Raw genomic sequence first — 19,623 nt, forward strand, 5'->3', positions numbered from 1 at the left:
GAGGAGAGCTCTCAGTCCTTCTGGGGCCTTACCAGCAGCCAGCAGGTAAGGCTTAGACCAGGCTCCATCAGGTAGCTCCTGTTTCATCTGGAGAGGCAGGGCTCTTGTGTGGGTTGACCCCAGGATGAAGGATGCTAGAGAATATGGTCTCACCTGGCCTGTCACAGGTCATAAGCACCCCAGCTAAAGGAAGGAGAGGGATTTCCTTCTCTGTCCTTTGTCTGCCCACAATCTCTGTTATGGGTGAAGGGTCACCTTCAGCCAAGGATGGAGTGGCTTGACTTGATATTGTGAGATCACAGAGGGCCCAGGCACTGGTGGCTCATGCCTGTAATCCTAGCTACTCAGATCTAAGGATTGAGGTTTGGAGCCAGCCTGGGCAGGAAAGTCTACAAGCCTCTTGTTTCTGAGAGAAAGAGAGAGAGAGAGAGAGAGAGAGAGAGAGAGAGAGAGAGAGAGAGAGAGAGAGATCATACAGGGGCAAGAGGTTTCAAAAGGACTGTCCTGGGCAGGAAGGCTGAGAGGCTGCCTGGTATATAAAGTACCACCATACTTGGCCTTCACTGTTCCATGTATTCCTCACTCACAACTACAATCCTCAGAGGGAACCCAGGTTCACAGGCTAGCAACCTTAACCAAGTCTGTGAGCCAAATCGTCACAGCTAGACAGCAACTGCTGTGTGGCACACTGCCCCCAAAGCAATGCCTGGAGTCCTCCCACGATGCCTGGAGTCAGAAACCCTGGAGCAGCCAGGCCAGAGGCTCTGCCTCTGGTTTCCTAAATGAGCTGCACTCACATGCAGCCAGGACTGGAGGTGTGGCTAGGCCTGAGACATCTCAGATTAGTATAGAGAGCTAGAGTAGAGGAGCCACTTCCCACTGTGGTGGACTGCAGGCCTGGGTTCCCTCCATATTAGCCACATCACAGTGCAGTCTGTCTGCACACTGTGGCCACTGGTCCTACCTAGAGCTAGGGCGAGGTCACACTCAAGCTGGACCCTGAAGTCACTCAGACGTGACACAGCACCTGCCAGCCACATCTTTAGGGCACAGGAATGCACCTCCAAGCTGGCTCCACAAGTGACATAGGGCAGGACCCATTTCCCTACCTGCTGGCATTCAGGTGAAGATAGGGAAGAAAAAGGAGAGAGGGGCAGAGTCACAACCTGTGGAATTAGGGTGCCAGGGAAGGGCAACCCAGATGGTTCAGACTTGGAACTCTCCTTGAAGCCACTTTGGAAGGTCATGGAAGGCTAGTGGAGGGGTGGGGTGAGCTGGGCTGGATCCAGTTTAGTGGATAGGAGTTCCCAAATAGCCATAGCCTCTGGCCCTGGTTCCTGGTCACCGTGACTGAGCTTGGGGTTGGGGAGGTTGTGAGGCCCAATGTGATCCATGGCTTCTAAATCACCTGAGTGAATTCACAGCTTCCCCTATGGACAGCATTGAGAAAGAAACTGAACTGGTCATCAGGAAATACGTTGCTGGAGATCGTAGGCAAGCCTTCATTTCCCTAGATTTAAAATGGATTGGCTCACATGTAGGTAAGGCATTGGGAAATGGGCACCTCTTGGCTGGGTGGTTTCTCCATTTTGTGTAATTTGGAGGGAGCAAGGACGCCCATCCCCCTTACCATGGAGCGCGGGGGTGGGGAGGTGGGGGGTTGGAGGTGGGGGCACGCAGGTCTTTCTTAGGAAAAGGTGGAAAGATTGTGTGAGACAGAGAGACAGAATAATGGCCCTTCCAACTTCTCATTTGAGGGAAGATGGCTTCCTCTAAACAGCGACAGGAGGGAGACAGGGAGAGAAGGAGAGAGGGAGAGGAGAGAGGAAGAGAAGGAGAGGAAGAGAGGGAGAGGGAGAGAGCGAGAGAGAGGGAGAGGGAGAGAGGGAGAGAGGGAGGGGGAGGGAGGGCAGGGGGAGGGAGAGGAAGAGGACTGGGTGTGACTTGGGCATGTGTAATGCCAGCCCTCAGGAGGCTGAAGCAGGAGGATCTGAAGTTCAAGGACAGCCTGGGCAAGATGCAAAGACCTAGAGTCTGGCCAGGGTTTTCCGGGCGGCCTCATGGAGCAGTCAGCATCTCAGCCATGCAAGGTGGGCGGGAAAGGATGGAGCCCCAGAGCCGTGAAGAAGGACCTGCCCCACCCTGAGACCCCAGAGTCCCGTTCGTGTTTTATTATGTCCTTGTGCCCTGAACGGGCCGCTCCCACCCGGCCAGCTCTCCTCCGGAGCGTCGGGGAGAAGCGCGACCCCCGCTTAGTCTAAACGGTTGGCGCCCGCTGCGGGCGGGCAAGCAGGGCGCGGGGGCCGGAGGGGAGGCCGCGCCCGCCCCACCTAGCTGCGGGCGCCGGGTGCGCGCGGCCGCGGAGGGAGGGAAGCCGGATCCTGCCGCAGAGCTGCGCGCTCGGCGGCGTCTTCCCGCTGGATGCGGTGGCGATGCGGGCCACACGGCGGGGCTCTGGCCGCCCCTCCGCGACGGGACCCGGGCTCCATGCACCGTGCCTGGCGTCCAGCGGGGTGGTCAGCATTCCCCACTCCACCCCCAGCCGAGGTCTCCAACCCGAAGCCCCTCCAATCGCCGCGCCAGGGTCCCTGGGAGCCAGAGGCTCGTGGAGAAAGGACGCGACTTCGTCGTCGTCTCGGCTCCAGGACCCGAACCCGAGGCGGCACAGAGGCTGCTGTGTCCACGGCTGGCCGCCAGTGGCCGCGCGCGGGCCTTCCTCGGCCGCCGGGGCGTCAGGAACGTGAGGCCTCAGCCAGGCGTTTCCCGCACGGACAGCCAGCGCCCCGCATAGACCCACAGCCGCAGCAGGGCCAGGAAGGAGAGGAAGACGCTGGGGGGCGGGAGGGGAGGGGGGAAGCAGGCGCCATGAAGCTGTCAGGCGCTGTGGTTCACGCCTGGAACCCTAGCTACTCAGGAGGCTGAGATCTGGATCTGAAGGTCGAGGTTTGAAGCCAGCTTCCCCACCCCAAATTCGAGACTCCTCTCCAACCAATCAGCAAAAAGCCAGTCCGGATGTGTGGCTCAAAGGGGCAGGGCTCCATCAGGCAGCAAAACAGCCAAGCAAGCACTTGAGGCCCTGAGTTCAAGCCCCTGAACTGGCAAAAGAAAAATCTAAAAAGTGGGGGCTGGGAATATGGCCTAGTGGCAAGAGTGCTTGCCTCCTACACATGAAGCTCTCCGTTCGATTCCCCAGCACCACATATATGGAAAACGGCCAGAAGGGGCGCTGTGGCTCAGGTGGCAGAGTGCTAGCCTTGAGCGGGAAGAAGCCAGGGACAGTGCTCAGGCCCTGACCTCAGGCCCTGAGTCCAAGGCCCAGGACTGGCCAAAAAAAAAAAAAAGAAAAAGAAAAATCTAAAAAGTGGTAAGAGGGCTGGGAATATGGCCTAGTGGTAGAGTGCTCGCCTCTGTACATGAAGCCTGGGGTTCAATTCCTTAGCACCACATATATAGAAAAGGCCTGAAGTGGTGCTATGGCTCAAGTGCTAACCTTGAGCAAAAAGAAGCCAGGGACAGTGCTCAGGCCCTGAGTCCAAGGCCCAGGACTGGCAAAAAAAAATAAAAAGAATAAAAAGTGGTAAGAATGGCAAATTGTGTATTTTACCCCTAAATTTAAAATAGTGGTAGAGTCAACCCCTCTCCCTCTGCATGGTCATCTTTGATTAACAGGCTGATCTTTGTTCTTGGCTGGAGGCTCCCTGCTCTTTGTGAGGTACTCTCAGGTCATCTCTGGGTATCAGCCAAGGACCGGCTAACAACTGAGCACATCCAGATCCTCCACTCAAGAGGCAGTGTGGTGGCCAGTGGAATGGGGCAGGCAGGTCAGGCAACTGGTGCATCTGTACTGACTGCTCAGAGGTGCTCGACCACGGAGCTCCACTTGCACCTCCCACGCCCAGTCCAGCTCTAGGGCTCTGTGCCCACATTCCCCCATTCAGGGGCAGGGGTGAGAAATGTTTGGATATCTTGCAGAAGGTCAGAATGCTCATCAAGCACTTGGAGCCACAAGCATGTGAGGGACAAGCCACCTGCCTCTCCTGCCTTTCCCGCAAGCCCTGGCAGGCAGCCTCTGCCTCACATGTTCGAAGCCGCTATCAACACCTGGTACACTGGGAGGATGCTCAGCCATGATATGGGGTGTGTGAGATGGCCCCAGCCTTTCTGTACCCCACTTCGTTGTGCTGACATGCAGTCCCCACAAGCTCCTGCAAGGGGCCTTGGGCCCTGGCTGTTTTGTCTCAACATGGGAGGATGCCCAATTCCTGTTTTTATCATTTCATACCCAGGGAGACCATTTGTTCAAAGGAAACCACAGAAGCAGTGTCCCGGACATCTGTCTGAAACCTCCTGCACCTAGGCAGTCGTAGGGAAACCGCCCGCTTGACATGAGGGAGGCCAACCCCCTAGGTGAGGAGGAAGTCAAGGTGACCCCATACATGGCCATGGTGCAGCCTGGTGACTCCACATTGCCTAAGCTGGGAGGAGCCAGCCTGGTGCACCGCCCGAGTGACACTGTGACAGCCACTGGGTCAGTCAGGAGACAGGCTGTCCAGAGAAGGTCCTCTGGGAGTGGCATCTTATTCATGAGCTCACTGGATGCAGTACTAGACTAGACAGTAGTACTGAGGGCCGGCAGGTCAGGGAGTAGTGTGAGGAGTCCAGGGGTCCTCAGACCACCACCTCCTGCCCTCATGGCTCAGTGACCCCAGTCCCAGAGTTGTGAGGCCCAGCCAGCTCAAGCACAGCGAATCACCTTCTGACACCTTCCATCATCATCCAGCCCCTTCCCATGGTCCTCCAACACTCCGCATGCTCTCCTCCTCACCCCCACGCCCTCCTCCAGGCCTAGCACCTTCTTGCGGTCCACAAGCTGTGGACAGGTCCACCTGCCCGAGGGCCTGGCCCCCTGCTCCACATCCTACCAGGAGGCACCAAGCTGCCGCAAAAGCAGCCAGCAGCCCAGTTCTGGATGCAAGCACAACTCCAAAAAGGCAAGTCCTGCAAGTCCTGCTGGCTGCACATTTATCCACGCCACTGCCCCCAGGGTGGCTACAGACCAGGGCAGGACTCCCAACTTGCTCCCTGGAGACCAGCTCCTGAGCACCCCACCCTGTCAGCATGTCACTCCATCGAGGGTGCCCCATCATGGCCTGGCTTCTTCTGCCTGCCACACCAGCTCTCCTGAGATGTAGGTAGCCTGAACGTGGAGGGTATCATCAAGCACCACAAAGTCTGCAGCAGAACCAGAGAGAGGGAGATGGTGAGAGGGAGGGACCCCCATGAAGTCATTGCCCCCACATGAACTGATGGGTACCCCAAAACCAGCCCACCAGAGGTCTGGAACCAAGAGCTCCGACTCCTTACTGTTGCTGGGATCCCAAGACAGTGCTCCCTGCCACCCCCACTGCCCTGGCTTGGACAGCAGAAAGCTTGGCTACTGGGAAAGGGGACCAAGAGGCTGTGGTGGGCAGATTGGCTGGGAACCTGGGAAGATCTGCCCCCGCCTGGCTTGAGCGGGACCTCACCTGCATCAGCACCGAAGTCCAGGCTCCCCTTGCGCTTGTCCAGGCCCAGCAGCTGGGCAGGGTGCAGAGATGCAGCCTCCAGGGCCGCCTCCACACTGCAGCCTGCTCGGGACGCAGCAGCAGTTGATGATCCAGCTCCCAGGCTCAGGACTGGGGGCAAGGACCGGCGGCCCTGGGCTCCCACAGCAGTTCAGCAAGGCCCTGCTTTCCCCATGGAGAACACTGCTCCTGCTCCTCCCCCACCCATCCCCCTTCTGCCTCCTCCTGCCCCCCTCCCCACAGTGCCAAGAAGTGATCCCTAGGCCACCATGCCACCAAGCTGGCAGCCACATAGGGCCCTGTGCTCTGCCCTCCTAACCCAGAGATCTGTGACTACGCCACCCCTATCAGCTGTCTCCTGACGCCCAGGTGGTTCCCCCAGCAGCCCCAGCCTGACGCTCTAGCCTCTAGGATGGTAACTAGCCAGGGGTGCTGCAAACACCTGCTCCTTACCACCCCCTGGAAGGCTCCTGAACAGTTGCCCTGCAGCCTTGAAAAAGTGCCTTTCCCTCACCCTACTGTGTACCAGCACTGCCCCTTTACCTCACCAGCGGGTACCATGAGGGGTCCTGCTCCTTCCTGAGGCCAGGGCTTCACTGCCCACCACCCAGCCCTAGTGGTCGGCTACTGGCCTGCCTCCCCTCCCATAAGCCTCTACCCCTGTACTTCACAGGTTGTACACACTGTCCACGTACCTGTGGCCTGCAGGAAATAGCGGATACAGACATCCATGGGAGCAATGCTGCCACATAGGGTATTGGTACCTTGAGAACAAAGAGGCCAGGCTCAAGGGGGCTGAGGAATTGGGGGAACAGCAAGAAAGAAAGGGACATGAGGATCTCCCCGCTTCCCCAGGTAGAGGGGCCTAGGGGCTGTTTTCAAGTGAGTACACTAGTCACTCACCTGCCACGTGGGCCATCAGACCGTCCACCTCTACTTCCTGCTGTCCCAACGTGTGGCGGCCATTGCCCAGGCCCAAGGCAGGGACGGCATCAGTGACCAGCACCAGCCCTAGAGGAGCAGCATGCTCAGGACCTGGCCAGCCACCATCCTTCCTGGCCCCCAGGAAAGCCCCCCATTGCTCACCCTGGGGATGGGCCCGGTGGGCGATACGCAGGGCTGCTGCATTCGTGTGGATGCCGTCAGCAATCATCCCATAGAAGATGCAGCGGCCTGGGGGCAGCTGATCACTGGTCAGGAGCCCCACGATGCCTGGGTCCCGGTGGTGGAACTGGGCAGGAGGAGCAGACAGCTGAGTGACAGCAGGGGCCACCGAGCCCCATCCACCCAGCAGCTGGGGCAGTGCTCACAGGCAGCATGGCATTGAAGAGGTGAGTGATGAAGGAAGCCCCACTGTGCACCGCTTTCTCTGCAGCCTGTAGGTCAGCCACCGAGTGCCCTATGTGGAAGATCTGGGTGAGGATCCCCATGAGGTCTTGTGCCAGCTGGGAGCCCAGGAAAGCCTCCCCCCTTACCCCAGGACCCAGGAAGCATCCCCTCACCTACGGACACGCATATGCCCCGGGCCGTCAGCGCCTGGATCACCTCGTGGCTTCGGCCCATCTCCGGGGCCAGGGTCACGATTCGGACATTGTCCAGGGGCCCATAGGTAGCCAGAACATCATGGAAAGCATTGGCCTCAAACGACCGGAGGTGGGCCTCGGGGTGTGCACCTCGCTTCTCCCGGCTGATGAATGGGCCCTCCAGGTGCACCCCTGGCGAAGGGGACAGGGCAGCTCCAGCAGACACTCCTGCCCGGCCACCAGGCTCTGGACCCCCATGCCACCCACACTCCCTCACCAATGGGCACCTGAGGGGAGGGGCCCGCCACTCACCAAGGACCCCTGCCCCATGGGGGCCTCCACTCTTCACAGGGATCTGAGGAAGGACCTGGGGGGAACCAGCTGTTAAAGCCCTGTCCCCCACAGCCCAGCCAACATCAGAGCCCCCAGTTAATAGTTCAGGGACCTGGCCCAGCCCAGCCCCATGGGCTGTTCCCCTCCAGTGTTACAAGATGGCCATGGGCCACCACAGTGGTCCAGGAGTAGGAAGGAATGACAGGGCCAGGGGCACTGAAGAGCCCACTGTGAGGATATGGGCTTGGGGCAGGCATAGGGGCACCAAGGGCAGCTGTGGCCTGCATGGTTCCTCAGAGTGGCTTCTGCTCCACGCAGTGAGGTGAGACCCCCACAGTGATAATGGCCTCCCTGAGCCACAGGGTCACAAAGCAGGGTTGGGAGGTAGAAGGGCATGGCTTAAGCAGGGGCCCAGAGGCTGGAGAGGTCAGTGCTGACAGGGGCAAGGCTCAGAATCCCCGCCCACCCACCCAACCCTGCTACCAGGGTGATCCCAGGTGACCCAGTATACAACATGTCCACCAAACGGGAATGGAGGAAGGGCATGAGGGTAGCTGGGCCAGGCCTTGCCCCCCCCCCCCCCCACTAACTAAAGCAAGAGGTGTTTAAGACACAGGGACACAGAAAAGAATGAGGGAGGGGCAATCAGAATCTGGGAGCTGGACAAGTAGACACTGGACAGATCTGAGTGGGGAAGGACCCCAGGCCTTGCAGCATGGGGTGCCCTGGGAAATGGATAAGGGAAGGACAAAGGGGCCTTGTCAGGCAGTAGTTGGACCTCAGGAGCTCCCGCTCCAATGGTGCTCAGCCAAAGGAAAGCCAAGAGGCAGACAGGGTGAGGCATGGTGAGAACCAGGTGACGGCATGGCAGTTTTTGTCCTGAAGGCTCTCAAGCAGGTCACCAGTCAGGTCTGGTGACAGTCCTCCCAGGAGACTGACAAATCCTGGAGATAGGACCCAGGGGAGCTGAAATGCAACTCCATCCTCCAGGCTGGATGCTCCCAGCAGCCTGCTGATGCAGGTCCTCAAACACAGCACACACCCAGGCGGAAGGGAAAGAAACAGGCGATAAGAGAAACAGACACTGAGATGCCACTGGAGGAGCCATCATGAACACTCTTGGGAAGAAAGTCTTACTTCTGGGACTGGGAATATGGCCTAGTGGTAAAGTGCTTGCCTTGTGTGCATGAAGCCCTGGGTTCGATTCCTCAGCACCAGATATATAGAAAAAGCTGGAAGTGGCGCTGTGGCTCGAGTGGCAGAGTGCTAGCCTTGAGGAAAAAGAAGCCAGGGACAGTGCTCAGGCCCTGAGTTCAAGTCCCAGGACTGGCAACAAAAACAAAACCAAGCAAAGAAAGTCTTACTTCCATGAAGCAAGAATCTGGGGTTGGAGGTCTAGGAATGTGGCTTAGCAGTAGAATGCTTATCCAGCATGCATGAAGCCCTGTGTTCTATTCCTCAGTACCACATAAACAGAAAAAGCCGGAAGTGGTGCTGTGGCTCCAGTGGTAAAGTGCTGGCCTTGAGTAGACAGAAGCCAGGGACAGTGCTCAGGTCCTGAGTTCAAGCCCCAGGCCTGGCAAAAAAATCTGGGGTGAGGGATACATCTCAATAGTAGAGCTCTTGACTGGGATTGATCCCCAGCACCGATTTAAATAAAATTACAGTAATTACAAAACTAAAAGGAAAGAAAAACATGCCTCTAATCCCAGCCATTCAGGAAGTATAAGTAAGATCTCCTTTAAGGCTGATCCAGGGCAAAAAAACCCCTCAAGATCCTTTCTGAAAAATAAAGCAAAAAAATGGTTCAAATATCTGGTTCAAATGGTTTACTACCTACCACATAACACTGAGTTCAAATCCCAGTACTGTGTCCCAGAAAAGGGGAAAAAAAAAAAAACATTGGGGGGTGGGGCTGGGAATATGGCCTAGTGGCAAAAGTTCTTGCCTTGTATTCATGAAGCCTTGGGTTTGATTCCTTAGCACCACATATATAGAAAAGGCCAGAAGTGGCACTGTGGCTCAAGAGGCAGAGTGCTAGCCTTGAGCAAAAAGAAGCCAGGGACAGTGCTCAGGCTCTAAGTTCAAGGCCCAGGACTGGCAAAAAAAAAAAAAAAAGAAACAACAAAACACATTGGTGGATGAGGGGGGGAGAGGGAAAGACAGACAAAACAAGTTTTCACATTTTTTTTAAATGCAAGAAACCCAAGAAAAGATCAGGAAGATAAAAAGCTTGGGAAAATGTCCAGAAAGTGGAAGCCAGCAAACGAGAGAGAGAGAGAGAAAGAGAGAGAAAAAAACACATGGCCAGAGGCCCAACCGTGGGCCACCTAGAAGCCCACAGAGTGACAGTGACACAGGAGACAACTGTCACCCAGGAAAGAATTCAAGGGACAAACACCCTAGTGGTACACGCCTGCAGGCTAACAGGGCTACAGCTCCAGAGGGCTGAGCCAGTGGATCCAGAGTCAAGCACTAGGCCTGCCAATACAGCAAGACCCCAGCTCAGAAAACCAAACACCAAAACCAGAAACAAAACCCTGTCCCCAAAGTGTCCAGCCCTGAAACCACATCCAGAAACAAGAGTCTATAAAGTTCTCACAAAGCAAAGGTCATCCGTGGAGGACTAAAGTCTTAGATTTTACACACCCAAAGACTGGAGATATGGCTAATCTCAGTATCTCAATAATGAGTGTGTGTGTGTGTGTGTGTGTGTGTGTAAGAGAGAGACAGAGACAGAGAGACAGAGAGACTGAGAGGAAGAGCAAGGATTAAACTCAGAGCCTTGGGCTTTCTTAGCAAAGTGCTTTATCACATGATCCACATCCTAGTCCAAGCCAACTACTTACTGTAGGGCTAGTGGAGTAAGCCGGTAAGAGGCATCATCCTCATCTTTTCCTGAGATAAACAAGATAGGGCCTTAAACAGAAGTGGATAGGAGTGGCTCATGCCAGTAATCCTAGGTACTCAAGAGGCTAAGATCTGAGAACCTAGGTTGGAAGTCAGCCCAGGCAGGAAACTCCATGAGACTCTAATCTCCAATGCACCACCAGAAGGCTGGAAGTGGAGGTGTGGCTCAAGTGCAGTGCCAGCCTTAAGAGATAAAGCTAAGAGACAGAGCCCAGGCCCTAAGTTCAAGCCCCAATATCAGTACAAAAAAAAAATAAATAATAAACCAGGCTGAACTTTTCTGGAATAAAACTTCAAAGTCAGAGTAGGAACACTAAGCACAGAGAACAACTGGAGGCATGGCTCCAGTGGTAAAGCGCATCCCTAGCAAGCAGGATGCTCTGAGTTCAAGTACGAGAGAGAGAGAGACAGAGAGAGACAGAGACAGAGAGACAGAGACAGACAGACAATATGCTGGAAACAGAGGGAATGAGCTGGGGCACATTCAAGGCAGGAAAGCAGCTGGAATAACAAAAAAGCAGAGGGACTGTGGGGTATGAAGAGGGGCCTGATCTTGATTCCACATATAAGGGACTTTGAAAGAGGAAAATTTGTTCAAACTGCATGTGTGTAAATATCATCTTGAAATGCATACACAGTGTACATGTATATTGATTATGAAAGTGAAATAGGCTTGAAACAGAGAATACAGGGGGACATGAGTTCTGGAAGGATAGCAACAAGCAGGGCTGGAGGAGGGGTGTGTAGGGGTGTGTGTGTGTGTAAGACTCCAGAAAAACAGCAAGAGCTGTCATCCAACCACTCTGAGGACCACAGAACTGAATAACTTCTGGCAAAGCAGCAGAGCATTTCTACCCACTGCTAGCTGAGATAGAGGAAAGGGGGCAGGAGAGAGGACACCTGGGGTGGCTGGAATGTGCCTGGGGAGCCTGAAGGAATGTTTGGAGGGAAGAGGCACAGAATCTTATCTTGAAATCACACTGACACAAGCCAGAGCCTGGGAGCACTTCATCTGCAGCAAGACAAGAGGTAGTTTTTACCATTTGACTATGTAGTGGCAAGTTTCCAAAGAGACATCCCTACCTAACATTTTCTGAGTGTTTAATATATACCAAGCACTGAGCTTTGAGCTTCCAGCTTTCTTTAAGAATGGAGACTAATTATCCTCCCTTCAGGCCTGAGGAAATTGAGAAAGGAAACTCAGAAAGGAGTAAGGTTGTCCCAAGTCTTCCAGCTGATACAAGAAGGCCAACAAGCCCAGAGTCCATACTACGCCTCCCCCCCGCCCCCCAATCTCCCAGCTGAAATTCTGTGGCCACACTCCCAGCAAGATCCCCACAGGCAGCACCACTCCCTGATCCTACCACTGCTCCTGAACTGGAGGAAAAACTGGCTAGGGCAATAAATCAAGCATGAATGAACAGGATCTGTTAAAATACAGTGAACAGTATTAAGTTCTGAAACCTGCCAGCCAAATTGTGGGCATGAATGAGAATGTCCATGTTCTAAGAAAAAAAATACTGAGGGGTAAAGAAGCTGGATGCATGTAACCTATTGTCATAACGGAAGTCCTTCTGAAGCGTGACAGGACAAAAGGCCCCAGTGACAGCCAGGAACTCCAAGAAGCAGCTCTGTCCCAAAGGTGTGTTCAAGTGAGTCACATGCCACAGGCAGGTTAGGGAGGAAGAACCAGCCCAGAGACAATGGTTGTCTTAATCAAGAGTCCCTGGTGAGTCTGGGAGCTGGTGATTCACACCTGTAATTCTAGCTACTCTGGAGGTTGAGATATGAGGATTGAGGTTTGAAGCCAGCCCAGGCAGAAAAGCCTGTGAGCCTCTTATCTCCAATGAACCACCAACAAAAGGGGGAAGTGGGGGCTGGGAATATGGCCTAGTAGCAAGAGTGCTTGCCTCATATACATGAAGCCCTGGGTTCGATTCCCTAGCACCATATATATAGAAAATGGCGAGAAGTGGCACTGTGGCTCAAGTGGCAAAGTGCTAGCCTTGAGCAAAAAGAAGCCAGGGACAATGCTCAGACCCTGAGTCCAAAGCCCAGGACTGGCAAAAAAATTTTTAAAAATGGTGAAATGGAGCTATGGCTCAAATGGTAGGCCAGCCTTAGGGGAAAAAGCTAAAGGACTGTGCCCAGGCCCTGAGTTCAAGACTCAGTACAGGCTAAAAAAACAATAGAAAAATAACAACAAAAAGAGTGTCAGTGACCTTACTATCCGAGGCCTGGAAGCACCCAACCAGCAGTGGAGAGGGTCTGTGACAAAGTGTGGGGACAACACTACACACCAGGAGCCCATAGTGGATGGAGAAAGCCAAAGGGAGGCAGGACTCCAGCCCAAGTGAAAGGAGGACAGTGGTGAGGCCAGACTCAGGAGTGAGCAGTGTGAAGAGCCAAGAAGACATGACTTAGAAGTTCAGGGTCTGGCTACCTGCGGAACTCCTTTCCTTGAGGTGGGCAGCCTGACCTCACCTTGTGATAAATCTCTGGTGGGGAAGTGACCACAGTGGGGCAGAAGGATGTGACACCATGGGACAGGATCCTCTGGGCCACCAGGGCAATCCCGGAAGCCACGTCCTCTGTGGCCTTGGAGAAGTCAACACCAAATCCACCTGTGGCCATAGAAAAGAAAGGGTTGTAGGGTACTAAGCGCTTCTCCCCTGGGTCCCCTGGCCCAGCCCAAGCCGCACCGTTGATCTGCACGTCAATGAAGCCAGGTGCCAGGATGCGGCCTCCGCAGTCCCGCTGCTCATCAGCCATGCGCCGCTCATCAAAGAACAGCTTCTCGGGGTCCACAATGCGGCCCCCGCGCACCCACAGGTCCTCCCTGTAGACAGAGTGGCCCGGGGCCGGCAGTCGGGTTGCTAATTCCCAGGGCTACCAAGGCCCGGGTCCGTCCTTCCACCCAATCCGGCCCCGCAGCTGCTCCGGTCCCCAGACTAACACGCAGCGATCCCCACACCCTGTCCAGCCCCGCACTCCACCCCAGCTGCGCTTCCCGCCCCCCCCCAACCCCGCCCCAGCCCTGACCTGAGCAGCTCGCCGCCGCGCAGGATGCGGCAGTTGGTGAACTGGAGCACCGGAGCGGGCGCCGACTCTCTGCCGCGCATGGTGAGGGGACCCTGACCCACCCAGCTCAGCCGCTGCAATTCGGAAGCTGCGGAAGTGGCTGGCCGGCCGCACTGTGCCACGTGACCACCAGCTGGAGAACCGCCGTCACATGACCTGGCCCGCGTGACTGCAGGGCCACGTGATCCAGCCAGGCCCGCCCCCGCCACCCCGCCCACAGAAGCACACACACAGCCTGTCACATCCGAGAACTTTATTGGACACAGCGTGGCGCCATGGCCTGGCGGCCGAGACTCTGCCCTCCAGCCTGGCAACCCGGGCAGAAGGGAGAGGGGCATCATATCATCCAAGCAGTCTCGGCAACGGGAACCCACAAGGCAACACTCTACTAAAAGGTTACTATATAGCTGGGAGACAGCTGCTCCACAGACATATGAACAGGTCAAATCTTTTATAAATAAACATCCAGTGAAGAGAAAAATGACAACTCTAACATCTTTATACACAGAGCACTCTAGGGTGATGGGCAGGCGGCCAAAGGCCAGCATCCTCACTGGTCAGGAACCTGGATGGGAGATGAGTGGGCCCAGATGTCCACAGCACGGGGCGGCAGGGGCCAGGCAGGGGCAACAGACAATGGGCACTAGGACACTGCGCATTTACAAGACCAACTACGGAGGGGCAGCGGCCCGTGCATGTGTGTCAGGCTGTTCGTTCTGGAATGAGGAGGGGTGGTCTTTACATCTTATTCTGTGGCTGGTGGACTCAGAGAGGGGCTACTTTGTGGAGAGGATGAGGGCCACAATGAGACCATAGAGGCCGAGCACCTCTGCGAAGATGAGAATCAGGATCATGCCCACAAACAGCCGGGGCTGCTGGGCAGTACCCCTCACACCGGCGTCCCCAACAATGCCAATGGCAAAGCCAGCTGCCAGGCCGCTCAGGCCCACACTCAGGCCAGCACCCAGCTGGAGGAAACTCCTGGGGGAGAAAAGAGACAGGTTGTTAGCCTGACCCTTGCCAAGGGAAGAGGCATCTGGCAAAGACAGGCCCACACTCACCTGTAAAGAGTGATGCCCTCAGTCAGGGAGTTGGCAATGAGGACTGCCACCACTAGGCCGTAGATGGCAATGATGCCAGCCATGACAACTGGGATGATGGACTTCATGATCAGCTCTGGCCGCATGACAGACATGGCGGCGATGCCGGTGCCACTCTTGGCTGTGCCATAGGCAGCACCCAGGGCTGTGGAAAGGAGTTGAGGTGAGCCCAGATCAGCATGCAGGCCCCCTAGGAGGGCTCCCCAAGTTGCCATTTACGGGAGCAGAAAGTACCCAGTAGAGCAGGGCAACTGAGGGTAGATCCCCTTTTCCTTTGAGCACCACCCCATCCCACCTCTCTTCTAAAAGTGGCTGTTATATGCACAGGGCTTCTGCCCTGCTGTGAAATCAGCCCTGCTCCCTAGGACAAACATTCCCAGGCTGATGCCATGACTTCAGGCAGCTCAATCAAAGTACAGGCAGCTGGAGTTCCACAAAGTTTGCTTGAGATTCTGGGTGCCTTCTGTTTTAACCCAAGTCCTTAGCACTGGAAGATCCACCAGGATATAGTCTCTCCTCGATCTCAGGCAAGCCAACCTTCTAAGTCCTGTCCTACAGGCCAGAACTTCTGAATTCATCCAACTTCCCACTACTCTACTCCTAGCCCTAAGCCGGGTGCTCAGAGGGGCGTGCTTTTCCGGAAAGAACAGCTTAGCCACTGTCAACTACACAGCAGGCCTGAGGGCCTGAACAGGTCAAAGATCTTCTCTAAGTATAACAAGGGAGGGCAAGCCAGAGAGGATAGTACTCAAACATGAGGTCTCAAGAGGCAGCTGCTGCCTGCACCAGGGCCTTCAGGCCTCCAGCTTTACAGGGAGGCAGGGTTGTGGGGCAGCCTGCTCCTCTGGTCCCTACCCATTACCGCCCCAGGCAAGGTTGCTTTCCTTCCAGAAATGTTTCCTTCTGTCCCACTGCTTAAAATGTGGTTTTCCCCACTTGTTACCTACCTTCTAGGGCCCCCAAAGGGATCTACTGAGCTACCTGAGGGAACAATGGCTGTTTACAACTTGCCTCTGCCCAGGGTACCCAGGCCATTGTCATTCTGACTTTATACAGAGAAAACATAGGCCAGAGGCAGAAGGGACAAGGACAGTCCTAGCCATAGCTCTTTTTATTTTTATTCATCTCTGGACTAGCAAAAACTGCTCTGTGCATGCACTGAACAGAGGTGTGAGGCACAGTAGCAGAGGGGAGGTGTCTGGGGAAGGATCACAGACCAGGGGGCTGGGTGACACACGACAACGGCAGATAGTGATCCTTTACTTATGTGGAGATGATAAGATGGAAGGAGGTCACTGAGGCATGAATGGAGGGCAGCACTGCCTCCCCCACAGCAGCACAGTGCCCACATACAGCCACAGTGAGACTTGCAGCATGTCATCTTGGGCTTGACTCCATCTTCAAGGGATCATTATAGACTATTGATGATTCCGAGTTAAATATTCTGGTTAACAGTATATTTTCTTAGCTCCCAGTCCCATGTCAGGCTGTATCACAGATGTGTAGGGACAGTGCCCACCGCTCACACCCCAGGTCATGTTTCAGAGAGGGAGACTGAACATGGGGAACTCAGCAAACAGTAGTGGGACCAAGAGAGAGGCAGGAAGTGAGCTGGGGGCCTTCCTCAGAGGACAGCAGGTCATGTGGCTGGGGGATGGGTGGGGAAGAAAGGAGCAAAGAGAAACAGGGATGACAACCACCCCCACCCCCAGAGCAAAAGGAGATAAAACCAGCCCAGGCCTGAGCAGCAGCAGGTATTCCAAAGGCCAAGCATGCAGAACTGCAGGAGGTAGACCTGCCAACAACTCCAGATGCACTGGAGCAGAGAGAGCAGGGTCAGGAGGCAGTTCCAGGAACTCAAACACCAAAAAGAGAGGAAGTCACAGAAAATACGGAAAAGGAGCAACTGGAAGCTTTCATGGAAGACATGATGAAGAAAGAATCAACAGGATATTTGTCACACAAAAAAAGAGGAAGCTGGAAAGTAAAATGGAGAGGAGGATTTGAAAAAATGTGTGTAGACTTCATTTAGATTAAAAGATCATTCAAGCTGAGCACTGGTAGTTCATGCCTGTAATCCTAGCTACTCAGGAGGCAGAGAAGGGAGAATATTGTTTAAAGCCAGCCCCAGCAGGAAAGTCGGAAAGAGTCTTAATCTCCAACTAATCACAGGAAAACCAGAAGTGAAGATGTGGCTCACAATGGTAGCGTGCTAGCCTTGAGCAAAAAGAAAGGAGACAGCACCCAAGCCCAGAGTTCAAGTCCTAAGACCAAAAATAATTTTTAAAAAATCAGTGGCGTGCAGGGCACGCAAGCAGGCCAAGAGGCCACACACCAAGACAGTGTTGAGCTTGGAGTTGACCCAGCAACAACACCCAAGGCAGCCAGAGGGACTTGTTCAAGTAGAAGACTAAGATATGCTTGCAGAAAGTCATGCTTGGAGAAAAGAAATGAAGTCAGTGACTCAACTAGCCATGAAAAAGACTAGCCCAAGGGCGAGGAATGCCTGCCTTGCATGAAGCCCTTAGGTTTGATTCCTCAGTACTACATTAACAGAAAAGCTGGAAATGGCATTTTGGCTCAAGTGGTAGAGTGTTAGCCTTGTGCAAAAAGCTCAGGAACAGCGCCCAGGCCCAGAGTTCAAGCCCCAGGACTGGCAAAAAGGAAAAAAAAGGAGAAAGGCTAGCCCACAGGGCTGTGTCAAGCCCCCTGTGTATGGAGTAGGAGTAGGGCTGGGAGAAGGGGCGCAGAGACCCCTCCCCCAAAAAAGTGCAGGTTTCAATCCTCAGGAGCCAATATCAGGCAGATAACACCTAGGCCAACAACACTGGTTCAATGGTGTGCAGATGCCTTCCAGCCAAGCTTGCTGGAAAGCACACTCAGGAACCTGACAGAGGGGGACAGGGAGCTAGGTGCAGAAAGGACTTGGTGGGCAAATTCAAAGTGGCAGGAGTCATTATGATAGAATACACAGGCAGGGATCTTGTTTGTTCACCAAATATGTCTCCCTAATATCAGGCACATAGTAAAAATTCAGTTTAATGAATGACAGCCACAAATAATCACAGGTAGCTCAAGTATTGGAACCTCTGGGGAAGGGAATGCATGGCAGTCTGCTCCCATAAGCCCAAAGGTGTGGGAAGGGCAGGTGTGTCTAGAAAGGAAAGGAGAAGTCTAAACCACATCTCCCACCACAAATGACCCCTTACTCAAAGGGAATGGGAAGGGCAGAGCTCACTCAGTAGCGCGTGACTCCCAGACAGGCCCAAGCAAGGGAGGCCCCCAACAGATCAGAACCCCAATGCCCCCACCCTACAGGTATTTACAGACAGCAGACAATGTTTGGAGTTCAAACCCTCCACATACCTGCAACAGGAGCCTCCCCAGTTCACCAGGTAGGGCGGGGCCGGGTGGGGCCATTTAAACAGTAGACTAGACCTACCAGAGGAGGCCCAGACCAGGCCAGACCAGTCCAGGGGAGCTGACTTACCTTCTTCCATCCCACAATCTTGGCTCTGACCCAAGCTCTTTTCTCCCAGGAAGGCAAATTTTCACTAAATTTAACACCCAGGACTGTCCAAGGCCCAACTTCTGAAGCTGAGTGCCATCAAGAACTCTGCTTTTCTTCATCCAAAGCAGCCCCTCCTGGTTCCAGCCCCTTCAAGGTCATTCATTCACCCATTCATTCATTTATTCATTCACTCATTCATAAGACTGAAATTGGAGACTTTCCTAAAGAAAAAGACCCAATCCTGTAAACGCTGGCACCCGATGCCACTCTTCCACCCACCTCAAAGCACAGACCTTCAAGCAAGTGTCTCCCTCACAGACTACCCCCCATTTCCATGCATTCCCACCCCTCCCTTCCCAAACCACCCCCACTTCCAAGCACTCCCACCCAGGCGGGTCGCCGCGAGCTTTCCGGAACAAGCCCTCAGTCCAGCTTTCCCAACCAACCAATTCGGAAGACACAACTATTGGGAAATCGCGGCCAGCTCCAGCCGGAAGCACCTGTCTTACTCGGGGGTAGAGACCCCTTGATTCTTGCCCGCCAGGCCGCCACGAAGGCGAAGGCTACGACCTTTGGGAGGGACAGACACAAGCTCCCGCGAGCGAGGAGGCTAGGGGCTTCCTACCCAGGCACCCCCCGGCCCGCCGCTGCCCGACGATCAAGCCTTTCGAGGTGATGTCACTCACACCTGCCCGCAGAGCACGGGGTGTGGAGCAGGCGCAGGCCGACGTGCCGCCCGCGCCCCTCCCGGCGCCCCCAGCCCAGCCCCCTCCCGCCTCACCCGGCTAAGATGGCAGCGGCGGCGCCGCCCCACCCCCGCACCGGCGCGGCGGGCGGGGAGGCAGCGGCCCGGGACCCCCGGGGACCACACGTCGGGCTCAGCCCGAGCGCCGGGTGGCCCAGGAACCCGACGGCTCCCCCGCCGTTCGACCCCCGCCCGGGGTGGTGAGGCCCGGCACCCCGACAGCGAGGACTGCGTCAGCGTGACGTCACTCCCAGCCCCCGCAAGGCTGCGACCCGAGCCCCGCACCGCCCGGCCGCCGCCAGCCCCGGGCCCTCCGGCCGCGGTGCTCACCGCTGAAGATCATGGCGCACGAGGCGCCCATGACGCCGAAGAACGAAGCATACTCGGGGTTCTTGGCGTCGGACATGTCTGCGGGAGGGGCGGGGGCGAGCTGGGCAAACCGCGGCGGGGCCGGAACCGGCGGAGAGACAGGCGCGGAAGCGAGCGGCGGTGAATGCGAAGGCGACCCGGCTCCTCCGCCGCTGCGCTCTAAATACCAACACCGCAGAGCAAAATGGCGGCCCGGGCCGCGTCACATGATCTGGGCCCCGCCCCTCCGGGCCGTACCACCTCGCGCCGGTGGGGGAGTTCAGGGCCGGCGCCCGCCAAGCCCGTCGGCATCCCCGGTTCGCGCCTCATGCGCGCCGCCCCGGACTTTGGCACAGCGCCCCGACTTTGTCTCTTTGGGGAGCACAGCTCAGCTCTGCCGCGCTCCTGGCCCCGCGGCGTTGGGCGCGTCCGGCCCCCGGGGGGGCGGGTCAGGACAGTGACTCATTAGCATACAGGGCGGGGCGACTGGTGCCCCGCCTCCTCTGCG

At 55.7% G+C, this 19,623-nt stretch overlaps 2 protein-coding genes across 2 annotated transcripts; both read right to left on the reverse strand.

Annotated features, from left to right (window-relative positions):
* Window positions 1-5,005: 5,005 nt before the first annotated feature.
* Window positions 5,006-13,525, reverse strand: Amdhd2 (amidohydrolase domain containing 2). Its single transcript, XM_048332688.1, has 11 exons — window positions 13,373-13,525; window positions 13,033-13,169; window positions 12,815-12,954; window positions 7,400-7,454; window positions 7,067-7,279; window positions 6,875-6,963; window positions 6,651-6,795; window positions 6,468-6,575; window positions 6,260-6,328; window positions 5,526-5,627; window positions 5,006-5,232 (listed from the first exon to the last, which is right to left on the reverse strand). Exons 1-11 carry the CDS (start codon window positions 13,450-13,452, stop codon window positions 5,144-5,146), a joined length of 1,227 nt encoding a protein of 408 aa, XP_048188645.1. The 5' UTR covers window positions 13,453-13,525; the 3' UTR covers window positions 5,006-5,143.
* Window positions 13,526-13,649: 124 nt separating this feature from the next.
* Window positions 13,650-19,320, reverse strand: Atp6v0c (ATPase H+ transporting V0 subunit c). The gene is made up of 3 exons (XM_048331791.1): window positions 19,098-19,320; window positions 14,473-14,656; window positions 13,650-14,392 (listed from the first exon to the last, which is right to left on the reverse strand). Exons 1-3 carry the CDS (start codon window positions 19,171-19,173, stop codon window positions 14,188-14,190), a joined length of 465 nt encoding a protein of 154 aa, XP_048187748.1. The 5' UTR covers window positions 19,174-19,320; the 3' UTR covers window positions 13,650-14,187.
* Window positions 19,321-19,623: the final 303 nt, after the last annotated feature.

The sequence above is a fragment of the Perognathus longimembris genome, chromosome 23 (assembly GCF_023159225.1).
Source record: "Perognathus longimembris pacificus isolate PPM17 chromosome 23, ASM2315922v1, whole genome shotgun sequence".
NCBI classification, from domain to species: domain Eukaryota; kingdom Metazoa; phylum Chordata; class Mammalia; order Rodentia; family Heteromyidae; genus Perognathus; species Perognathus longimembris.

Coding starts and splice junctions, on each gene's coding strand:
- Amdhd2 (XM_048332688.1), bottom strand. CDS start 13,452: ATGCGCGGCAGAGAGTCGGCGCCCGCTCCGGTGCTCCAGTTCACCAAC. Junction 13,170..13,372: donor CGCGGCGGCGAGCTGCTCAG/GTCAGGGCTGGG, acceptor CTCTGTCTACAG/GGAGGACCTGTGGGTGCGCG. Junction 6,329..6,467: donor TCTGATGGCCCACGTGGCAG/GTGAGTGACTAG, acceptor TTTGTTCTCAAG/GTACCAATACCCTATGTGGC.
- Atp6v0c (XM_048331791.1), bottom strand. CDS start 19,173: ATGTCCGACGCCAAGAACCCCGAGTATGCTTCGTTCTTCGGCGTCATG. Junction 14,657..19,097: donor GTGCGCCATGATCTTCAGCG/GTGAGCACCGCG, acceptor TCCTTTCCACAG/CCCTGGGTGCTGCCTATGGC. Junction 14,393..14,472: donor GAGGGCATCACTCTTTACAG/GTGAGTGTGGGC, acceptor TTTCTCCCCCAG/GAGTTTCCTCCAGCTGGGTG.